General features: G+C 34.3%; 1 protein-coding gene across 3 annotated transcripts in view; it reads left to right on the top strand.

Annotated features, from left to right (window-relative positions):
• LOC114245070 (pickpocket protein 28) overlaps window positions 1-15,878 on the top strand; it is an 18,935-nt gene extending 3,057 nt beyond the window's left edge. For 2 of the 3 annotated variants that reach the window (XM_089739966.1, XM_089739963.1), the window contains exons 2-14: window positions 4,335-4,523; window positions 5,041-5,170; window positions 5,807-5,928; window positions 6,787-6,892; window positions 8,055-8,209; window positions 8,988-9,099; window positions 10,041-10,133; window positions 10,547-10,686; window positions 11,936-12,066; window positions 12,747-12,806; window positions 13,178-13,385; window positions 13,927-14,100; window positions 15,156-15,878. In XM_089739966.1, the coding sequence (XP_089596092.1) occupies window positions 5,849-5,928; window positions 6,787-6,892; window positions 8,055-8,209; window positions 8,988-9,099; window positions 10,041-10,133; window positions 10,547-10,686; window positions 11,936-12,066; window positions 12,747-12,806; window positions 13,178-13,385; window positions 13,927-14,100; window positions 15,156-15,258 (1,362 nt within the window). In that variant the 5' untranslated portion in view covers window positions 4,335-4,523; window positions 5,041-5,170; window positions 5,807-5,848 and the 3' untranslated portion in view covers window positions 15,259-15,878. Of the gene's footprint in view, window positions 1-3,561; window positions 3,982-4,334; window positions 4,524-5,040; window positions 5,171-5,806; window positions 5,929-6,786; window positions 6,893-8,054; window positions 8,210-8,987; window positions 9,100-10,040; window positions 10,134-10,546; window positions 10,687-11,935; window positions 12,067-12,746; window positions 12,807-13,177; window positions 13,386-13,926; window positions 14,101-15,155 lie in introns of those variants that run through there. The other variant, XM_028177075.2, reaches the window with a different exon arrangement.

Here is a 15,878-nt window from a genome sequence, read left to right as displayed (position 1 = left end):
TAAAATGCTATTTAAAACGATTATTAGGAAAACAAAAAAGAATCGAATTGAATTCTAATCTAGTTGTTGAAGATTTCTACCGAAATCTATTTTAGTTACCAATTTATGATTGGTACCACTGACCTGTATAATCCTGCCTCGGGGAATAAAATACGGATCCAAGCTGTCCCCTCCAAACTACGAGACTGACCTCAAGGTTCAACAACAATGTCAGTCTGTGTTCTTTAGTAACTATCCAGTGATCTAATGTTTTAAATCACGGAATATTGAGTGGGCGATGAGCTCATCCTAATCTGGTCATCTTTTCTTATTAAAAACTAATTTCTCAATAATAAAAATACACAATATTAAATATTCATAATGATCTTAAACGCATAGAACATCTAAGAAAGTGAACCGTCTCTATATACCTTATGCATTTCTACTACTAATACTACTACTTCTACTTTGTCTGGTTTATACAAACAGAAAAAAAAACTAATAACTACCTTTGAAGTGGCCTTCTTTGTGCTTAGTGCAAGTTTTTTAACGTTCCTCCTCGATAGCGCCCTTAGCGGCAAACGAAAAAAAGCTGTGACAGCTTCATACAAATTTGAGTTGACATTTACGCGATCGAGAAGTTAAAAAACTCGAACTAAGTAAGCACACAGGATAAGACATCCGGTGGACGCGTATTAAACAATGCGACTTTATTTAGTGTTCAAATCCAGTAGGAAGGGTTGTTGTTACATTTTCCTAATGAAATATATAATATAACTAACACATGCTCACAAATTATTTTTTAGATAAAGTATTTTTTTAATTATATCGTCGTTAAAAAATCAAACTTGCAAAAAATATAAGTTGCGGAGTTACTAGTGGTACGACATCTAGTGAGTCCTCACGAAAAGGTACCTCCACCCCTCACGTATTTTTGCCGCCAAGCAGTTCTTTTTTTCTTACCTATTCTAGAAACCTCGAGGGGCTATTCTAGATTCACCGAACTAGTAGGTGAGCTCACGGGGCTCAAACTGGGAGTGTTGCTAACACTGGCCCTAGCAATAGCAGTGCTTCGCAGAATCAACCACATATTTATATTGTTTAATTGACGTAAATCTCATGTCTCGGTATACGCGCTATGATGTCTATGGACTCCGGTAACCAATTTACACCAGATGGACTTTGAAGCTCATTTATTTATGCTACGAAAAAAAAAAATTATTTACAGACCTAGTTAATATTTACTATTAATATACATATATTATTATTAATTTATCATTCAAATTCTTATTGTAGCGAGACTTCATATATTAGAGGACAACAATCGTTTGTATAATCTTAATTTTATTTGTTATTTAGTAAAGTTTTAAAAGTAGTCAGTATAAAAATTAGCAACGATTATCCTTTTTGTGTGATAATCTTACTTTATTTACAAATCCTCTGATTAAATTTAGCACAGTAATTGGAACTACTACGAGATAATCATATTATTATGTACATCGATTCTCCACATATGACGTCGTGCATTGTGACTGGTTTAGTAAAGTTGGGTTGAGAAACACAATTATAAGGTTTAGTTAACAGATGAGAGTATTTGGGGCATAAACAGCGGTCAAAAAGTACTTTAAAATGGATTTAAATAATAAATTTATATTGTCATAGTTCCATTCACAAAACCCTATACACCGCCATCTACAGAGGATTGATTTAAACTTTATGTCACTAACAACTTTATGTATCCAGCTGTAACATTAAACCCACCTTGGGCTTGGAATCCGGATTGTGAGACAGGTTAATCGAACGAAGGTATATATAAATTTTCACTATTCCAACTTAGCTACGTTAATGTCCCTGTGTAGAATATAAAATATTTGTTTTTTACAGTGCGTAATTTGCACGAACATGTATTGTGTACTGAGTTTTTTTTTTTTTCATTTTGTTATTACTGACTTTTTGAATATCTTACGCTCAATGTATATAAAATTCTAACAATAACTGAGATTATCTTATTATCTTTGTGAACCCAAAGTCAAACATACTGCTAGACCTCATGATAAGATTCGTTATTTTTGTGTACAAAAGTCAGTAAACACCAAAATAAAATGAGAAATTGAAAATATTGAAAATTGTAGGGTAGTTAGCAATTATAATATTTAGCGATGTTAGTTATTCAAATGTAGAAGAATAATACCGTAGTCCTCCAAACTAATAAGTATTCAAAACTGCGAAAAATGCGATATTAAACCGCAAAAGTACGTAGTTTTAATAGAACAAAACTCGTTGAGCAATATATCTATTATAGTTTAGTACAATAATTAGTTTCTAAGATTTGTGCCAAAATATTCTAGGTGTAAATTTTATTTAACTGTGTAAAATTATTGTAAAGTCAACGAAGGTTGGGCTCGTGTTATGAATACAATTATGGTATACCTAATAATGATATTTTATTTAAATAATAATAATTTCTTAAGAATTAAGCAAAATGTAAACTAAACTTACTTATTTCTTATGATTTTCACTGAAAACTTACTTTACAGTCCATTATCCCAAAACGTTTTTATTTAAACTTAACTTTTGGTGAGACAGAAAACGGACACTTAGATACGCCCTTAGAGATACATCACAATTCTTTTACAAAAAATATATATTTTAATAATAATAATAATCTTATTCAAGGCTCATTTAACAATACCAAACTTTAATGTCCACTCGATTTGTTTTAAAACACAGATAAAATAATGTAATAATATAATGTTGTTTCATTTCTTCAAGAAAATATAATAACAAATTAAATTACGTACTGTTTTCGTAATTTGGATAAACCATACATGGATTTCGTAGATACACCTACACGCCATATGACCTTATTTAGAAATGTGGTGTAATGTATGAAAAGTTTCACAGCTTAATGGCTTTTAAAATTGACATCATATTCGTATTTTTTATTCAAAATTATTCATCGGTATTCGTGACATCTAGACAGACGTCTAAATAAACTGAAGGAAATCATCTGAGTCCTGTTTTAATACGCTTTTATTAGCTTCAGACGTATGTTAGTATGTAACGGAATCTTTGAATATGATTTTTACCCCCTTCAAAACGTCGGATTAACTTGAAATTTGGCATAGTTATTAAGGACCAATGACAATTCAATATTTTACACAGTTTGATCCGTTATCCTTACTAGGATAATCAGGATTAGCTAGATTTTTTGTTTTTCTGAGACCCGGAGTGTCTGCGTCAAGACCAAGAACGGAAGTTTCCCTTGGTAGTAGGCGAGCCGATCACCTATTTCTCGGATAAGTTATCGACTGATTGAACAAATTGAATTTCAACTAAAAAACGAAAAATAATTAATAGTTTTAAAAAAACTAAAAAATACGATTTTATTGAAAATCCGACTAAAAAGTAGAAAATAAATTTTAATAGATTTGAATTAAAAATAGTGTAAGAAAAAATAATTTTATTGTAAAAAAAACGTGGGGTGCATGGTATCAATAGTTATAAATATTTTATGAACAGATATGAGTAGAAGGGTTATTTTAATAATATGATTGACTATGAAAACACTACTCGTAATTTAAGTTAAATTATTCACTAATAATATTGTTGTTGTTGTAAAAAAATACGCAACTCATACTCATTACTTTTTTATATACTTAAATGTCATAATCCTATAAATGTTGTGTAGCGAAACTAGAAAATATAATTACAATTACCATTCTCTTTCATTTTTCATCGACAATTCAATTACGAAGAATTACGAATATTTTCCCAGAAGACTTGTGTTTTGAATGTGACATGCAAAACTAAGTGTTTTTTCCTTAATTTTTTACTGTAAACGCTATGATAAGTATAACATGAATTTAATTTCGTAATTGAAACACCGGCTCCCTTGGGTCTGGACTAACGACAACGCCTTTTGGGGGATAGTTCAATTAAAACTTTAGTAAAACTTCTCTTCATATCGTTTGCTGCAGCCGCCATGAGACGACACTCGAGGTAGACATTGCATAACTTTTTTCATTATTTTTTAGTTATACAATTTAAGTTCTCTCATACGGACGATGAAAAAAAAAGACCATACGGTCTGCCTGGTGGTGAGTGGATACTGCCAATAATGAAAGTCGGGAATGCCTGAAACACAGCTAAGTCGCTTCTTGTCAACTCGAATGATATAACGCGGATGAATGCTTTAGTTCCAGATAGTAGGGAGAACTTCTGTTCTTATGACAGGTATTTAAGTTATAAATTAAAAGAAGACGACGGAGGATTATATCAAACGAATTCCTTAAAGCTTATTTTACAATTATGTAGGTATGGAAAGGGCTATTAATAGATTGTTAATCTTACAGATCCGGAAGCACCGGAAGGATCCCTGACCATGATTTAGAGAAAAGCCGTGAGATAAACGAATACCTGAACTTCAAGGATAAACCTAAGAAATCAAATTTTATCAAAGACTACATCATAGATTACACAGCGAATTCAAATCTGCACGGTCTTAAGTACATCGGTGAAAAGGAACGGACTATAGTTGAGAAGTAAATGTTCATAATTAGCATTTAAAATATCGTTATTACATATATATTCATATATAATCATAATTTTACGCTTTTCCATTTCTGCAGCTAATTTTGTCTTACAATTTGTTCGTTATTCTGCGAAGGAGTGTCAGCAGGAAATGTACCTACTCATCTATGTCGTAGCAGTAGATTTGACTTATTTACAATTTACGAACGGCCTTCCGATTGAGTTGTATTATGTGTTCGAACTTGAACGGTGAGGTGATCACCATACAACACAACTGACATTTCTACCTTATGTTTTAAGGTGTAGTGGTATTCGCGTTACTGTATCGATTGGGTCTATTAACTATTTAACATTGCATGAGCAGTTGATTCGTCTGTCCGCCTACAACTAACAAAATAAAAGTAGATAAAACAGAAAAAAAATGATGTTCAAAAATGTTTATCCGACTTTACGTATTGTCAAAAGGTATACGAACTCATTACAAAGTCCAGTAAAACTTCCATATTTTTCTTTTTAATTTAATTTCAGAATATTTTGGTTGTTTGCATTCATCTGCTGTTTAGTGATTTGCGCTGGACTAATAGTAAAACTGTGGAATAAATGGAACGTGAATCCCGTCATCGTTAGCTTTGCGGAAAATCCGACACCTGTGTACCAGGTAAAGACAATAATGGTTTATAATGACGTCGCAGTTTTTAGGTTTTCGGACCCAAACAGCTAAGAAATCCTCATAATGTCTAGGCACATCCCGCACATCGGTTTGTCTGTCCGTAACTCACAACTGTACTGGTGGTAGAACCTTTTGTGAGTACGCACGGGTAGGTACCACCACCCAACCTATTTCTGCCGTGAAGCAGTAATGCGTTTCAGTTTGAAGGGTGAGGCAACCGCTGTAATTATATTTGAGACCTTAGAACTTGTATCTCAAGGTGAGTGGCGCATTTACGTTGTAGATGTCTATGGGCTCCAGTAACCACTAACCAGATGGGCTGTGAGCTCGTCCACCCATCAAGCAATAAAACAAAAAAACAATCTATCGTTTATTCGAATTTAATTTCCAATACTACAATAATTGTAAAGTAAGATGCCTATGTGACGCTATACAATTGCGAAGAAAATTAAGTGACAAACCAATAACTGACGTCACCTAAAATATACACGTGTGACTGGAAGGATTTTTAATTAGCCGAGCTAAACCTAGTATTTTTAGAAAAATAAAAGCTATTTCAAATTTTAGCGACTAGTTTCGCGTATCTTACGGCTACATTTACTTTCAGAGTTTAAACCATTTCAGATACCTTATCCGGCTGTAACACTGTGTTTTGAAACGAAAGCTATGCAAAGGAAATTTAACTTCACCGAATACTATCATCTTTATAACAATACTGAAACGTACTCAAATCTTACGGAACAGGAGTAAGTAGTTTTATTAACATTAAAAAAAAAAACAGCACCTTGTACGACTTTTGTACCAGTCGTAAATATTTAAGCCGGTTTGTATAAATAGGTCCTAGAATTAATCAAAAGATAACAGTGACTCCGTTTCTTTTAGCGATCTGCTACTATTTCGTAATCACCGATCCGTAGTTAGTACCTAGTAGTATATACATTAGTAGTTATAATATACTCACAAACAGTTGGTTGGTATATTCCTAAATCTCAAATTCCCGATCACGTAGTTCTAACATACTTTAATTGGAAGAGTATGTTTCAACTGGGCGTTCCCGTGGGCCTGTTTAACTACAATAAATGAGTCGACTATTATCAAAGCCGGCAATGTGACTTTTGGACAATTATTGATAAATCAGAAAAACGAATTATTGACTTTGTATTCCATTGGCAGTCACAAAACTGTTCTGAACGACATCTTAGATAAATAACAGGTTAAGTATTAACCTTTATTTAATGCAGGTTTTGAACCGTATTCTTTGAAGGAGACGATTATATTCAAATCAATCTGTATTGACATATCAATAACATTTTTTTGTCCAAATGCACAGATTGCCACCTTTGATAATAGACGACTCAAATAAAGCTATTGAGAAGCACGCTTGTTTTTGCTACCTATGTCCAGTATAATGAGACCTCTGTCTTGCGTCTCACGATTGGTAGTGGCATTCAAAATGAGTATTGTGTATGTATGATACCACCACCATTGTGCCAATATCTGTCTGATATATCAATCTGACATCATGATGTGTAAATATAGCTTTAAGTTTAAAGGTTAAGTTACAAAACCACTTTTCAAGATTTGTATAATTAGTGTTATTTTAGACGACACCTATTCGAAGATGTGTCTATGGTTTGCGACGATCACTTAGCACCACGAAAGGGTCGGAAAACTTCGTCTGGATATGAATTGGTCAATCACATAACGGAGGTAAGTTCTGTATTTTTTAAATTTAAATTCAGTACATGATTAGTTATAATCTGCAGGTCGATCGTGCAACGTTTCACTGCTTTATCGTAACAATAACGGTAATACTCTCCTTAACATTTCCATACTCTATTTTCTTTCTACATTATACTTACAAGACTTAATCCAAAATTTTACCATGATCCTCTATCGACAGTAAGGCGGCAAAGGATAGTTTACGGCTTAGCTGATGAAAAGTAGTCCCTACTGCCTAGCGTTGAAAACTCTCTCCAAAAATTTTCGACCATTCAGGCTCTTCAATTTTGATGTAGATTTATTGATAAAAATCGGAGAATTATAGGTAAAGCTTTATTCATGGTAAAAAAGAAGCAAAGTTTATAATAATCTAATCGTAACATGAATAATTAAGTTTATTCGTATTTTTACTTTATAAAACACTATTTTTTTACTTAATTCACCAATTTATGTATTTAGCAAAGGTCGAAACGCGAAGCCGAAACAACAGTTGAACTACTACAACATCGCATACGAAAAATAATAATTATTAACAAAATCGTTCATAATTAACGATTTTGTTAATAATCAACGAACGACAGCCAAAATACAAAATGCTTGTCGTATTTATTATTCTTATTTCGTGAACCCATTACGTTTCTTAATTCTATGCGAATTAATTATACGAAACCGTAACAAAAAAATACTACCTTTAAATTTTAGTTTTAAACTAATGTATTATTTTCTTTCTATTCGTACACTCTTGACAGAGTTGTCGTGGTCATACATAAGTCGGATATACGACCTGCTCATGACTCTCGTGGGAAATTAGTGCAGTGGTTTCCCGCTGCCTTCTGCACCAGCATTTTAGGGGGTATTTGATCCCCAAAGCTTCTGACGCCTCTTCCATACAGGTTGCCGTGACGGGTGTGTAAGGTTATAACCGCCATTGCCCGGTCGCCATTGCCCCGTTGATTTTCTAGCAGGGAGCACCACGGCAACCTGATGGTCGCCGCCACCATCCGGCACGTGCAGGTAGGGTTGACAATAGGGCCGGTGAAGGTAGCATTCCGATCTCCCCTTACCCCCTTACTAATGTATTAAACTCTCTTAAATATAATAAATACCTACTTGGTATTGGTAAGTTACGTATTATTCCTTGTTTCTTTAGATTTCGCCAAATCTCACGGATGTATTCTTAGGTTGCAAATGGAAAGACATAACGAAACCCAACTGCTCCGATTTATTCTCGCCGATAATTACCGAGGAAGGCCTATGTTACACTTTCAATACTCTAGGAAACGATGAACTTTTCCGAACTGAGAAGTAAGTATTGTTTTTTTTGTCTTCATATTTACTAAACCCAATTTTATATATGTATATATATTTCTTAAATGGGTGAACGAGCTCACAGCCTACCTGGCGTTAAGTGGTTACTGGAGTCCATAGACATCTACAACGTAAATGCGCCACCTACATTGAAATATAAGTTCTAAGGTCCCAATATTGTTACAACGGCTACCCCACCCTTCAAACCGAAACGCATTACAGCTTCACGGCAGAAATAGGCGGGGTGCTGGTACCTACCACATGTGCTGACTCACAAGAGGTCTTACCACCAGTCAGTACATAAAGTAGATGTAATTTGATTTATATTAATTCCCATTTAGCCTCAGGATTCGAGGAGGTTCTAACTTTTGAAAAAAAATCAAACCCCTGGAATTAAGATAACTACTGCCCAAACCACTAGCTTCCAAATTATCTAATAAAAAAAACATTCACCACTATTATTATAAATAGGCAAAGGTTGCCTATTATCACCTGTTTCAGCCACCGTAATCATTTTCTTCTTCTTGCCCTTATCTCACATTGTGGGATCGGCGCAGCGTTTCGTCTTATATATTATATTATCATGCTGTGTTTGACATGAGTTTTACGACCGAGCGCACGTTTGACGTTAACTCTGCTGGAGTTTTATATCCATTGCAACGTGCCCAGTCAACGACTTCTTATTCATATTTTATCGTTATATTTGTTCATATATGTTTTTATGTTAGTTAACGTAAACGAATTAATTTAATTAATATCTCATCTTTATATATAGTTTGCACAGCGACTATCGATATTTAGAGCACGAAAACCTCGTGGGGTCATGGTCTCTAGATGGCGGCTATGAACCAAACACTCCCATAGAAACTTACCCGCACCGAGGATCTGTGAGTATTTATTCATTATTAATAGTACATATTTTTATTCCTAAATGGGCGAACGAGTGAACGGCTCGTCAGTAGGCTACATTGTATAAAGTGGTTACCGGTAGCCCATACAGATCAAAACCTGAATGCGTCCACCTTAAAAAACGAGTTTGAATGGTAAAACGAATATCCTACTCTTCGAACCGGACGCATGAGTACTTCACGGCGGAAATAGACAGGATAGTGGTCTCTACTCGTGTGGGCTTACAATACGCCTGACCACCAATATAAATGGCGATTGACGAACGCTGGTATTACACTCAAAGAACACTGCTACACATTCTCTCGTGAATCCGAACATTGTTTTTAACGACACCCATGGGAAGAAAAGGGATAGTGCTCGTCTAGGCCACCCACTCAATTATGAATGTAAATTAAATTTCATTGCACTATTAAATATGTATTCCAATAACTGAAATTCACATTTTTTTATTTTATTGCTTAGATAGGTGGACGAGCTCACAGCCCACCTGGTGTTAACTGGAACCCATAGACATTTACAACGTAAATGCGCCACTCACCTTAAGATATAAGTTTTAAGGTCTCAGTATTGTTACAACGGCTGCCCCGCCCTTCAAACCGAAACGCATTACTGCTTCACGGCAGAAATAGGCGGGTTGGTGGGGTACCACTACCCGTGGTATACCTACCCGTGCGAACTCACAAGAGGTTCTACTATCAGTAAAAAACTATGTGGAATAAAGGAACCTACTACTACGTAATTAACTAATAAAACTATTATTAATTAAGTTCATCGTTTACCGCCATAACATATTCTTCCACTTCTTCTTATCCTCCCATAATATGCGGTGTCGGCGCACCACGTCCTCTTAATATGCTGCATAGCAATTTGGCATGAGTTTTACGCCCGGCCACTTGCTACTTGATGCTTACATTTTCAGGGGTACGGAGCAAAATCTGGATTGACGATGTTATTGAAAGCTGCAAATCTTGATCTTGACTACCTTTGTAAAGGTCCCGTCCAAGGATTTAAAGTAAGTTTCGTAAATGAGTTGATAATGCTTTAAAACGTATTCTTGTTTCAAACGACTTAATTTAAAAAAAACTTATTCAAGAGGTCGCAATTTGCTTGAAGTCATTATAATTTTAGTTTGATGAAATGTGCTCACTTACGATTTACGTTCTGAAATGCAAAAATGAAGACAATTCATCCGCTAGGGTCGCCTTCTTGAATGGCGTCCGTGATTAGCAGGCTAAGACTCCAAAAAGATAAACCGAAAACTTTTCCTGGGAATATGGTGGATGCAGAAAACACAAAACCGGTATATGTGGTTAGCCTAGAAATGGCCAGTGGGCGACTAGGTTATTAAAGTTAGTAGTAGGACTAGTAGGATGTTGAAGTTCATCGAAATTTCATCGTAAATACTTTATATATTAAAATTTCAAGATATTGCTGCACAACCCAGCAGAACTGCCCAGAGTATCGCAGCAGTATTTCCGATCTCCATTATCACAAGAAGTTGTGGTAGCTGTGAAACCTAAAATGATGACGACTTCGGAAGGATTACGACCATACGAAGCGAAAAGGTAAAATAATGAATAAAATGATCACATTTAGTCTAAGAGTTTACTTACCGAGTAATAAATAAATTATCGTCGAAGTTTCGATTGGCACATTATTTATTTTACAGAATAAATTAATAATTTATCGACAATAACAACAAATTCGAATATTTCATTCCCGATATAAATCTAAATGATACTATATAACTAAAAATCTTTGTTGACAAAATAACAGCTGTTACTATTTGCACTTTAATATACGAGTATTAACTTCCAAAATGCTGAACTGATTTTATTGTTAGACTAGCTTTTGCCCGCGATTTCATTTACGTATGAGGTGAAAACATTTTTTTAATAATAGAATATTAAGATACCATTTAAGGTACCACAATCATGCTTTTTAACCGATATCAAAAGAGGAGGGGCTATCGATTCATCACCAATCTTCTTATCTTTTTTATTTTTGTATGTTCATCGATTTCTCGAGAATGCTTGAACCGATTCTGATAATCCTTTTCTTTTTTTTAAAAGAAAGGGGTAAAGGATTAATATCATCTTTATAAAGCACCTCCACAAATAGTTCTTTATTTTAGAACAAATTTTGTTAGCATAAAAAAGGTTATAGTGAGCCAACCTTAAAATATAGACATAATAATATGCTGTCGCGGACTTTTTTTTAGAACTTTTATAGGGGAACAATTCTGTCATACATTATTTTAGCGACACTTTTACCGTTTCCGAAGCCACAGCGGAAGCTCTCATAAGGAGAAAAAAACCCGATTTTGAAACATTCTTTATTAGTGTTCCGCTCGTATTGGTCTCTATGTAGTGTTATATAGCCTATAGCCTTAAACTCTTTCAGTGTTATATGTGTTTATAAAATGGGCTATCTAACACTGAAAGAATTTTTCAAATCGATCAGTAGTTCCTGAGGTTAGCACGTTCAACCAAACAAACAAACAAACTCTTCAGCTTTATAATATTAGTATAGATACTTGGTGCTATAGCTTACGCTAGTTATTTTATTAAAATTATTAAGGTTCCGCGCTAATAAATCAATTTCCTGAAATTATGAAGAAAATACCATTAAAATAGGTTAGTACTTTTAATATCAAACAAAACCACAGCAAACCTTTACCTAGTTCAGAAATAAGAATTTGACTAGCAAGTGCAGTGTTAGTACAATGCAGCTTAAAGGATATTCTTAAGACTTTTCTACAGAATCGTAAACCAAGAGCCACATTTAACAACTAAAAGATTAATATGTTGACAGGCGTCTATGTTATTTCCCAAATGAACGATATCTTCGCTACTTCAAAGTGTATACACAAGCTAACTGTGAGATGGAATGTTTATCCAACTTCACGTATACGAGATGCGGCTGTGTACATTTCGGGATGCCACGTAAGTTCGTTTTCTTTAACCCTAAATTAGAATGATTTGAATTAGTCTACCGACTTTCTAATACAGTGTGTCTTTCCTATAAATAATTTCCAAAACAATATTCAGTGGTGGATTTACACCAGGGGCATTCGGGACAAGTATCCAGGGCGGCAAATTTTTTAGGGCGGGAAAATTTTAAAAGTAAAAATTATTTTTTAGTCTTGTCAAGATTGCTCAATATAATTAATTAATTCTAAATATTAATAATTTTCTTTTTAATTGATAATTCATGAAATTGAATTTGGCACTTTTGGTAAAAATAATAATAATAATCAAAATGATTTAATCAATTTATTTCCTTGGAGATTTAAAATAATAATCGATTTTTCTGTTTTCTGTATTTAAAGAATTTAAATATTTTTTTTATATAAATTAATTATGAGCCACCCTTAGTCAAAATTTATAATTGTTAGAAAAAAAAACAAGTATTTATTTATGTTTTTGGAATATATTAATTATGACCTATGATAAAGTTTCCGCAATAAAATATATAAAAACTATTATAAGTATAGGTGAAATTCCAGTATTGGGGCGGATTTTTTTCCGGTGCCCAGGAGCGGCATTAAGTTTAAATCCGGCCCTGACAATATTTTTTGATAATCCCACAAGCTTCGTAATGTAAATCATGTTGAATGTTCTAGATGATTCTAACATGTCCGTGTGCAACGCGGGCAGCATGCCGTGCATAAAACATGCTCAAAGTAAGTAAAACAATTTCAATTACAAAGATTAAGTATTTCGAACTGTTTATTTATTTGTTTAGTTGATTATTTACACAAACTGACAAACAACGGCCAATATGAAGTGCTTACCGAAGCCCATAGAGATATCATTACGTAACTGCTGCCACCCTACTTTAGACATTAAGTCGTAGTTTGTGTTTTAAAACGGCTGTCCCCCGGGCTTAAAACTAGAAGGCATGATTGTTCCGCGGTAGATTAAAGACAAGACGGTACCTGTCCGAGAAATATGTTCCACCATTATTTTGTACTTACGTAACTTTTCATTTTGTAAATTATTCCATTATGGGAAGTCGTTCAGAAACATAATTCAATTAACTATGCGGTTTCAGTGGAGCTTGTGACGATAGCGATAGAAACCGGTTTGGACGACTCATTCGATGCTGATGCTCTAGACAACGCAAAGAAGGTGTCCGCAAAATGCGACTGCCTTCCATCCTGCACCTCCATAGAATATGAAGCTGAAACATCCCAGGCGGATTTCGACTGCCTTGCGCTTTTCAGAGCCTTTAGATATAATGTTTCTGAATTTGTAAAAGAGTAAGTTTTGACGGACTAAGTAAATATTAGTTTTAAAAAATTTCACTTGCGAAATAACGAGGTTCAAGTAGCATTGGGTAAGGCATATTAAATCTAATAATAAATTGACCGCTGGGGCCAACGTGGCTCAGGCCGCATCAGCAATAGCAGCGTGTGTATTCCGTGGATTCCGCTGCGTGCGTGCTGCATAGTACCGGTCATTGTGTCGAACCTTGGTAAACCTATGTTCAGCAAAAGACGTCTGTGTGCTGATCATATGGGACGAGTTAAAGAGGCGTGTTCGGGCTCGCCAGCCAGTTCCACAAATGATGCGGGAGCTGACAACTGCCATAGTAAAGGAATGGGAGATAGATACCTCAGAATTTCATAGTGAGACTGATTAATTCTATGCCTAATCGCATGAGAGCTGTCGTAGGTACCTTTGTAGGCAATACTTCTTATTAATTAAACATTTCATTGTGATAAGTGATGGAATTTGTCTTGAATTCATTCGGACGGTCTTTCAAGGGAAAATAAGAATTAATTATTACAAAAATTTCAGTGTCAGCTACGCTCGAATTATGATATTCTTTAAAGAAGCACAATTCATAACATCGAGACGATCGGAACTTTACGGTCAAACAGACTTCCTGGCCAACAGCGGAGGTCTGCTGGGTCTGTTCATGGGTTTCTCGTTTTTGAGCCTCATCGAAATAATATACTTTTTATCCTTAAGGTTTGTAACTATAAATAATAAATAAATATTTACTAACAATCACGCCGCGTTAACTGGTCCCGTACTAAGTTCGTAAAGAACTTGTGTTACAGGTACCAGATAACGGAAATAAATGTAAGATTTTTATTATACACATGCATGTATTTAATATACATCCATAACAACAACCTTGGAAAAGACATTTTAAACTCATACAAATACCTTCCCTTGGCGGGATTCGAACCCCTAGTGTAGTACAAAAAAAATTAAAAATACTTTATATTTTTTAAAAACGAGTCAAAACAATAAAATGATTGGAGTCTCCTTTTAAGCGTGCAAGCCTGTACTAGGAGTAAGTCACTTACCACTACACCAGACGGCCGTTGATATATTATTATGTTATATTTGTTTATTTGTTCTTTCAAATAGATAAGCAGTAGGCATGGCACATTTCACAAGTAGCATTTGATATTTCATATGAAATGCAATTTCATACATCGCATCTGCTATCTCAAGCAGGATGATCTTAACGAATATCCATAAATGATTAACTAACTATATGGCCTGACATACTGTTATCATGAAGAAACATGTAAACGGTAAAAATAAGTATACTTGATTTGCAACGAAATATGTCGCAATTGCAAGTTGAATCTATACTAATATTATAGAGGAAAGATTTGTTTGTTTGTTTGTTTCGAATAGGCTCCGAAACTACTGGACCGATTTGAAAAATTCTTTTTCCATTAGAAGCCGACATTGTCCCTGATGAACATAGGCTACTTTTTTTTTAATTTTTATATTTTATTTTTTTGGTTTCATGTGTGTTTTAATGTTTCCGAAGCGAAGCGAGGGCGGGTCGCTAGTAAATAATATTCTGGTCTTTTACTAATTTATACAGAGTTCAGTCATTACGATACTTTACACTTCTACAATATCAGGATACGATAAAATCGTTGATAAAAATTGTTTCTGTAGAAACCGTTAATAAATAAATATAAATAATAAAATCAAATTAAAACTAAGTAGGTATAATAATATATCAAATGTAACAATATATTTTTATTCATTTCCAGAATCATCTGTGTCCTCTTCAAGCGAAAAAACAAAAAACAGATGATGAATTTCCCAAAAGATAATCTCACCAGTCCCGAGTTCTACAAATCATCAAATGAATAAAAAGATCTTGCTTGCTTGTTAGGATTAAATCTAGTTTTTTAAATGATTAACTTTGTATTCCTCTAGTCTACTATTTTGCTCTAGAATGCGTTATATTGTTATCATGTAACAATTTTATGGCTTTATCTATTTAAATTGAAATTTACTGCATTTTTCATGTTTTGCATTTTTGAACGGTTGTAATTACAAAATTAAAATGCAAAAATGTAGGTAGTATATAATTTTTAAGCAAAGTGCTTATTATTGAATTATCAGTTTTGCACTACATCACCACAAGAATATTAAGATATTTTCACAAAAAAATGCAATTTGTAAAAAAAAATTAAACAGACACTAATGGAAATTACCGGATAACGTACCGGTATAGCAAAAAGGACCCTGTTTCGATCGCATCTGGTCCGATAGACACATTTCCATAAAAACCAAGCGTAAATTTGTGACAAGTTTGGTCTTTTCTATGTTCTAATATGGGGCGGAGACATGGACCCTAAAGAAGGCTGATCGAAGTCGGGTCGACGCATTTGAGACATGGTGCTGCGGTCATGCTGCGGAAAAAGCAATTTCTTGGAAGTTACATCGGACCAACGCATCAATCCTGGAAAAACTAGGCATCTCATTAA

The sequence above is a fragment of the Bombyx mandarina genome, chromosome 03 (genome assembly GCF_030267445.1).
Source record: "Bombyx mandarina strain Sakado chromosome 03, ASM3026744v2".
In the NCBI taxonomy this organism is placed as follows: domain Eukaryota; kingdom Metazoa; phylum Arthropoda; class Insecta; order Lepidoptera; family Bombycidae; genus Bombyx; species Bombyx mandarina.
Note: the sequence above shows the minus strand (reverse complement) of the source record. Positions and strands in the feature narration are given on the sequence as shown.